Source organism: Humulus lupulus, chromosome X, assembly GCF_963169125.1.
Source record: "Humulus lupulus chromosome X, drHumLupu1.1, whole genome shotgun sequence".
Lineage (NCBI taxonomy): Eukaryota > Viridiplantae > Streptophyta > Magnoliopsida > Rosales > Cannabaceae > Humulus > Humulus lupulus.
Genome location: NC_084802.1, coordinates 185,026,204 through 185,034,687, shown reverse-complemented (window position 1 = coordinate 185,034,687; position 8,484 = coordinate 185,026,204). Strand labels below are relative to the sequence as shown.

General features: G+C 38.2%; 1 protein-coding gene across 1 annotated transcript; it reads left to right on the top strand.

Moving 5' to 3' along the window:
- Positions 1–239: 239 nt before the first annotated feature.
- Positions 240–5,929, top strand: LOC133806500 (ABC transporter C family member 3-like). The gene is made up of 10 exons (XM_062244593.1): positions 240–2,651; positions 2,794–2,880; positions 2,971–3,618; positions 3,704–3,865; positions 3,948–4,242; positions 4,321–4,535; positions 4,816–5,121; positions 5,216–5,279; positions 5,449–5,688; positions 5,814–5,929. The coding sequence occupies exons 1-10, from the start codon at positions 240–242 to the stop codon at positions 5,927–5,929; spliced, it is 4,545 nt and encodes a 1,514-aa protein (XP_062100577.1).
- The last annotated feature ends 2,555 nt before the right edge of the window (positions 5,930–8,484 follow it).

Sequence of the window (8,484 nt, the reverse complement as noted above, 5' to 3'; positions counted from 1 at the left end):
GGCCACTGAGAAAATATTTGTATTCTATTGTTCACTTGTTTCCAAGTTAACTTGAGAATAAACTATGGGCGATGTCATGACCATTTTATCATGTTCTAAGTATAATATTATTCCTAGTGGTGGTAAAAAAAGACAAAGTAGTTGAAGATATTAGCATAGTTTATTTCCATAAACATCATCATGGATATACATGGTAATTGAGATTGACTGCATTTACATCCTTACAGAAGAAGACTAACATGGAACTTTATTCTTCATCTGAACAGGGTATGCTTACCTTCTTCTCACTCTACTTCTCATTTCAGCTCTATCCAAGTACTGATTTTTTCCTTGGACCAGTTTTCCAACGTGGGATTTCTGGTTTAGCACATGTACTTTTGTTATTTGCTTTGTTCTTATACTGGGTGTGTGAGAAGTTTAAGGTGGGCTGTCTTGAGGGTCCAAAAGATAGACCTAAAAACACCAAAAGTTGGTTGTACTATAGACATACTTTCATCTGCTGTTTAAGTCTTTCTGCGTTTAATCTTGTGTTGTGTGTATTGAGCTGCTTTTATTGGTATAACAATGATTGGACTTGGACTGAGAAAAGGATAGTACTGACCCTTTTGGATTTTTCTGCTAGAACACTTGGTTGGGGTGCAATTTCTGTTCATTTGCACAACCAATACTCTATTTTTGGTGAATCAAATACCTCGTGGTTGCTGAAAGTTTGGTGGGGTCTCTACTTTTCTGTTTCTTGCTATTGCCTTGTCGTTGACATTTTTCTATATACCAGACATGCTTTGTTACCTGCTGAATCCATAATATCCGATGTTGTTTCTGTTATCACTGGTCTGTTTTTCATGCACATGGGATTTTTTAAGAAGGAAGAAGGTGAAGATTCTCTTCTTGAAGAATCCCTTTTGAATGGTGATGATGGTACTAATGTAGCGTCAAATGATACCAGAGGGGATGCAACTGTGACACCCTATTCTAATGCTGGAATACTTAGTCTTTTAAGTTTCTCTTGGATGAGTCCTTTGATTTCTCTTGGGAATAAGAAGACTTTGGACCTTGAGGACGTTCCTCAACTTGATGCCAAGGATAGTGTTTTTGGGGCTCTTCCAAATTTTAAAAATAAGCTTGAGGTTGTTTGCGGCGGTGTAGGTAATAATAGAGTGACAACACTCGAGTTGGTTAAAGCATTAGTCTTCTCAGAATGGAAAGAGATTGTATTGACAATTTTCTTTGCATTTATTAATGCTGTGGCCACTAATGTTGGCCCATATCTTATCAGCACATTTGTGCAGTACCTTAATGGGAGAAGGGAGTTCAAGAATGAGGGCTATATTTTGGTTTCCATGTTTTTTGTTGCAAAGATTGTGGAGATCATCGCAGGAAGGCAATTTTATTTTAAGATGCCCCAAATTGAACTGAGGGTACGAGCTGCACTTGTTGCGGTTATTTATGATAAAGGTTTGGCTCTTTCATGCCAGTCCAAACAAGAGAACAACAGTGGGGGGATCATCAATGTCATGACAGTTGATGTTGACCGAGTTAGTGGCTCGAGTTGGTCCATCCACAATGTATGGAACGCCATTGTACAAGTTTCTTTGGCCTTGTTCATTTTGTATAAAAATATTGGCATTGCAACAGTTGCAACATTTCTTGCAACTGTCTTAGTTATGCTGACAAATGTCCCTTTGGGAAGATTGGAGGAGAAATTTCAAAGCAACCTGATGGAGTCTAAAGATACTAGGATGAAGGCAATGTCTGAGATAATGAGTAGCATGAAGATTCTCAAACTACAAGGATGGGAGTTGAAATTTTTAACTAAGATTGTTGAGCTCAGGAAAACTGAGGAAGGATGGTTGAGAAAATATCTTTACACTTCTGCTATGACCTCATTTGTCTTCTGGGGTGCACCTGCATTTATATCTGCGGTCACATTTGGTACATGTGTACTTTTGAGGATCCCACTTGAAACAGGAAGGATCTTATCTGCACTTGCAACATTTGGTATTCTTCAAGGGCCCATCTATAGTCTTCCAGGGACAGTTTCAATGATGGTGCAAGCTAAGGTTTCTCTTAACAGAATCGCATCGTTCCTTTGTCTTGATGAACTGCGGTCTGATGTTATAGAGAAGCTTCCAAGAGGTAGTTATGATGCAGCAGTTGAGATAGTTGAAGGTAATTTCTCTTGGGATTTGTCTTCGCAAAGTCCAACATTGAAAGACATTGGTTTCAAGGTGTCCCATGTCATGAAGGTAGCTGTTTGTGGCACTGTTGGCTCGGGTAAGTCAAGCTTGCTCTGTTGCATCCTAGGAGAAATGCCAAAGATATCTGGTACTGTTAAGTTGTGTGGTACAAAGGCTTATGTTTCTCAGTCACCATGGATACAAAATGGTACCATAGAAGAGAACATATTGTTTGGAAAGGAGATGGAAAGAGAAAGGTATGAGAGAGTTCTTGAAGCTTGTTCCTTGACTAAGGACCTGCAAATTCTTTCTTTTGGTGATCTGACAATCATAGGGGAGAAGGGAATAAATTTGAGCGGCGGCCAAAAACAACGAATACAAATCGCTCGTGCCTTATACCAAAATGCTGATATTTATCTGTTTGATGATTCTTTCAGTGCTGTAGATGCTCATACAGGATCCCACCTCTTCAAGGTAATAGAAGGCATTGTTGTTGACATAGTTTTTCTTGTTAAAATTTGTTAGCAAATATGCTTATTATAGAGCTACTTGAACATGTTCTTCTATTACAAAGTTACAAACCATAGTAGTGACTGTTTTCCTATTTGTATAACAGGAATGCCTGCTTGGCCTTTTGAGTTCAAAGACAGTCATATATGTGACTCATCAAGTTGAGTTCTTACCTGCTGCTGATCTTATATTGGTAAAAAAAGTAGTTTTTCTTTTGTTTTCTTTTCCATTTTTTTCTCCAGAGAATAATATGCATTATTATCTATTTATTGGCAATTATTAGGTCATGAAAGATGGAAAGATTACCCAAGCTGGAAAGTACAGCGATATCTTTTGTTCTGGAACTGATTTTATGGAACTTATGGGTGCACACAATGAAGCCTTGTCTGCAATTAATCTTGCAGAAACAGGTCCAGTTGAAAAAATATCCATTGGCAAGATTGATGAAAACTTGGTTGTTGAGAATGGGTTCACAGAGACAGAAGAAATTAAAGGTATACAAGATGGTGAAAATGGTAATGACGTTGGACCAAGACGACAGCTTGTTGAAGAAGAAGAGAGAGAGAAAGGTAGAGTTGGGTTATCAGTCTATTGGGAATATATCACAATAGCATATGGAGGAGCACTTGTGCCATGTATATTGTTGGCATATATTTTGTTTGAGCTTTTCCAGATAGGGAGCAATTATTGGATGACTTGGGCAAGTCCGGTTTCAGAGAATGTAAAGCCTGTTGTTGGAAGCACTACACTTATAATGGTATATTCTGCTTTGGCCATTGGATGTTCATTTTGTATTCTCTTTAGAGAGATGCTTCTTGTGACAAATGGATATAAGATAGCCACTTCATTATTTAACAAAATGCATTTATGCATTTTCCGAGCTCCCATGTCATTCTTTGATGCCAATCCAAGTGGAAGAATCCTAAATAGAGTAAGTGAAGACTATGATTAATGGATACTACATGATGAAGGTTGTTTCATAATCAATCACTTTTGCTTTATCATTTGTTTTACAGGCTTCTACCGATCAAAGCACGGTTGATATGAATATTTGGATTATATTTGCCTTTGCCTTTTCATGCATCCAGCTTTTGGGATATATTGCTGTGATTTCCAAGGCCTCATGGCAGGTTTTCATAGTTTTGGTCCCTGTCATTGCAGCATGTATCTGGTACCAGGTATTCCTGGTGACTTTCACAATTGGAATTTTTCAATTCTAATGTGACAATTTAGTTCTCACAAAGGTTCTCTCGTATGCAGCAATATTACACCTCTTCATCTCGAGAACTAGCGCGATTAGAAGGAGTCTGTGAAGCACCGGTGTTACAACATTTTGTAGAAACAATTTCAGGGTCAACAACTATAAGGTGTTTTGATCAAGAATCAAGATTTCATGAAAGGAATATGCAATTGATTGATGCATATTCCCGAACTAAGTTTCATTACTCCAGTGCAGCTGACTGGCTAGGCTTTCGCACGGATATGTTGTCTTGTGTTACATTTGCCTTCTCATTATTATTCTTGATTTCTGCTCCTGAGGGACTTCTTGAACCAGGCAAGTTCTCATTTTTACACTTTCCCAGCTATTCTTCTTAGCTTAAAGAACACTGAATAATCTATCTTTTTACTATAGGCATTGCGGGCTTAGCTGTAATGTATGGACTTAGTCTAAATATTGTACAAAATTCGGTTGTCTGGAGGTTTTGCATCATGGAGAACAGGATAATACCAGTGGAGAGAATACTTCAATACACAAGAATCCTTAGTGAGCCTCCTCTTGTAATAGAATCAAACCGCCCAGATAGTTCTTGGCCATCATATGGAGAAGTTGAAATTCATGATTTGCAGGTACTTAATCGTTGCTAACATTGTTTACTTGTTTCACAAGTCAGATAATATTGAACAAAATGTTGTGTAACGACTCCATTTAAAGCTTCTATTGAGCCTGACTTGTTGACTTATATGGCTCACTTTACATACATACTGTGCTTGAACCCTTAACTTCTATCTTAAAAGGTTCTTAAAATCAAGCTGGTTCTTCTATGAGCCAGATCCAATAAATGCTTGAAGGGGAGTCACTACATGTTGATTCCTTCTCTCCTTCATGTGCATGATTTGTCAACTATAGGTTAGGTATGCGCCACATATGCCACTTGTGTTGCGGGGTATCACATGCACTTTTCCCGGAGGAAAGAAAACTGGCGTTGTTGGAAGAACAGGTAGTGGAAAATCAACTCTCATACAGACACTCTTTCGGATTGTTGACCCTGCTGCTGGCCAGATTGTGATAGATGGTATCGACATATCTTCGATTGGACTGCATGACTTGAGGTCTAAGCTGAGCATTATTCCTCAAGATCCAACCATGTTTGAAGGGACAGTAAGAAGCAACCTTGATCCCCTTGAGGAGTACACAGATGAACAAATATGGGAGGTGGGACTTTTAGTCTTGAAAAATTACATTTTATCATAACAGAATTATTTGTGTTGTTGCTACAAACTATTGAATGTCCTGTTACATGTTTTAGGCCTTGGATAGGTGCCAACTTGGAGATGAAGTTAGGAAGAATGAGGGAAAGCTTGATTCCTCAGGTTCTTTTTTAATTTCTCCAACTGGATTTGAGTATATGTGCAAGTCTAACTAAGTACATTCAACAGTTATAAAACATTTTAAAAACAATGTACATTCAATCTAAAACTAAGTACTTAGTACATAGAACGGGATCTGAAGTACAGAACATTAAAAATTTCGCAAGTGCAGTTTCAGAAAATGGAGAGAATTGGAGTATGGGACAAAGGCAGCTGGTGTGCCTTGGCCGAGTGCTACTCAAAAAAAGTAAAATCTTGGTGCTAGATGAAGCTACTGCATCAGTTGATACAGCAACAGATAATCTGATTCAGAGAACTCTTAGAAAACACTTCTCAAACTGTACAGTTATAACTATTGCTCATAGAATAACTTCTGTTATTGACAGTGACCTGGTTTTGCTCTTAAATCATGGTAAGTAGTACAACTCTCTCTCTCTCTCTCTCTCTCTCTCTCTCCCTATCATTTTGGTTTTGCTACTCATAACTCACTCAAAGTTTCCTCATTTCTACTTTACTTTTTGATTTTTTTTCATTCAGGGCTTGTTGAAGAACATGACTCTCCTGCTACATTGTTAGAGAATAAATCATCATCTTTTGCTCAGCTTGTAGCAGAGTACTCTGTTAGATCAATTTCCACTTCTGCTCATAATTAAATATTAGTTTTGTAATGATTATTTAAAGAAAAAAAAATCAAGAAGCCATATGTATAAAATCCAAGAAGAGTTGGTGAACCAGAGTGCAACATTTAGTTAATTATTGTTGTCTTTTTCTTGGTATTGGTGTGTAAGAATCTATTTATCTTCTTGTGTTAACTGAAGGCAGTATGTAAGTAATGTTAATAATAAGCATGAAGACACATTTGTGCATTTTCCTAGAAAATTTCTGAACCAATCTTTTGGAAGTGGGAAAGTTAAAATTAATACACTGAAAGAATAAATTGTTTAACACTACAAGAAGTTAACATAACGCTATTGGTGCAATCCAATATTGAATCCCACTTATTTGAATTTAATAATTATTATTGAGTATCGCTACCCAATCATGGGGTGTCACCTCATGTAGTGTTGGCCACCTTAAGATGTCAAATAGCAACACTCTAAAATATAAGATTCGAGTCCCTGGAGAGGACTTACCAGAGAAAATTCATTCTCAAAGGAAGTGTGTGGTTCTGTCTTGATAAGCATATTGACATACAAGTATAAATGAGGAATTGATTGATACCATAAACAAGTCTACAAAAGAAATAATAATAGTAATACTAATACTAAAAGGAAAATTTGACTTTTTATGCTTAATAGGGGGTTGTAATTCAAAAAATTGCTAGGCATTTTTATCATTACAAAATAATGTCAATTCATTTTAGCATACCCAAAATACCCCTCTCATTTTGAACCTCCCACTTCTCTCTTCTGTTTTCCTTCTCTCTTTTTCTCTCGGTACACAGTGAAATCCCCGAAACCCTGCCCCCCACCGACAGCCTCCTCGTCGATTCTCCGAGTCCCCGCACGACAACCGCCGTCGTCGACTGCCCGAGACCTCCCTCGTCGATTCCCCGAGACCCCAGCGACCGCGTCTCTTCTCCGCGTTGATTCCCCGAGACCTCCCTCCTCCGCCTCTGATAAACGGTCCCTGACCCACTAAAGCCAAAGTTTAAGGTTGATTCCCCGAGACCTCCCTTGTTGTGAATGTTGCATATGGTGTGCATATATATGATTATATGTATATTTTTTTAAAAAATTTTGTGTGAATGTTGTAACATTTTTTGTTTATTGCATACTTTACGCATTTTATTGAGCATATTGATCTGCTTTGTTTGAGTATTTTGGAATGGGTATTTTGAAAGACGACTATGAGTTTTTGCCTGGTTTTTTTTATGTTGCTTGATGGTTCGATGGGGGGTTCGATGAGTATCGATGGGTAGGCATTTAGGGGGTTCGATGCATACTCGATGGGTGTTAGAAGGCGCTCGATGCATACTCGATTGGGTTCGATAGGTTAGGTCATTTGGGGTTTAAGGTTTGTGCTTCTGCGATTTGATACATGCTCGATCATGGTTCGAGCAGGCATCGAGCATCCATTGAGAATGCATGAAATAGTGAGAATGCACATTACCATCGAGTACCCATCGTGTAGGTATCGAGTAACCATTGAGCACAACATTCAACCATAAAAATTGATGTTCCATCGAGCCTGCATCGAGCAGGCATCGAGCAGGCATCGAGCAACCATCGAGCGTGCATGAAATAGTGATAATGCACATTACCATCGAGCACCCATCGAGTAGGTATCGAGTAACCATCGAGCACAACATGCAACTGTAAAAATTGATGTGCCATCGAGCCTGCATCGAATAGGCATCGAGCACAACCCAAACCCAGAAAATTCCCAGAAAACGCGGATCGACAAAAAACCATAAAAAAACAAAAAAAATGTGCAAATATTGCTTAGATCTATTCGAAATGCCCAAAAAGTTTAAAGGAAACATCACTAATCCAAGTATTTAAGAAAAAATTGCTTACCCATACAAATTTTCTCCAAGATTTCTCAACCCTTACTTTGGTCTTGATCTCTACAAATGGCTTTCGTAGGGGTTCCTTCGTAGGTGTAATGCCCTAAATTTCCTAATAAGGTTGAGGACCTTGATTAGGAGGCCGGGAGAGCCATAATTGGTTTATTATGTTATTAAGTGATCATATGCATGTGTTATGTGAATTATATTATTATATGATGATAAATGCATGCATATGGGTGTGTTTTTAATTATAAGGGCATTGTGGTAATTTGGCCCGTTGAGGGCGTGATTGTGTATTTTCGTGCATGTGGGTGAGTTATGAATGGTACCACATTATATGTGGATTTGTTCGAGCTTTTCGGGATGAGACGATCATGAAATGCAAATGTTCGATCTGGTCATAACGGGATTAAGTTAGGGGCTCGAGGTGATTTTAATGATTAGAGCGTTGCCGAGAGTTAAAGGGTAAAAAGATATGGATTATTGGTGTTTGAGAATATTGAGAATAGCGGGAATTGGAGGGTGTTAATTATGATTAACAAAATATGTGTGAAAGTACGATTTTGCCCTTGGTGGCTATTAAGGTTTTATTTTAGACTTGAGGGCATTCAGGTCTTTTCACCCTTAAGGATTTATATCAGCCATTAAGGCTGTAGAAGCTTACCAAAAACAAAGTGTTTCTTCCTCCTTCTCTCC

Bases quoted from the DNA above. Each gene is read 5' to 3' on its own strand.
- LOC133806500 (XM_062244593.1), top strand. From the start codon at position 240: ATGGAACTTTATTCTTCATCTGAACAGGGTATGCTTACCTTCTTCTCA. The intron at 4,536-4,815 runs GTACTTAATCGT...TGTCAACTATAG, and splicing joins TTGAAATTCATGATTTGCAG to GTTAGGTATGCGCCACATAT. The intron at 5,122-5,215 runs GTGGGACTTTTA...TACATGTTTTAG, and splicing joins CAGATGAACAAATATGGGAG to GCCTTGGATAGGTGCCAACT.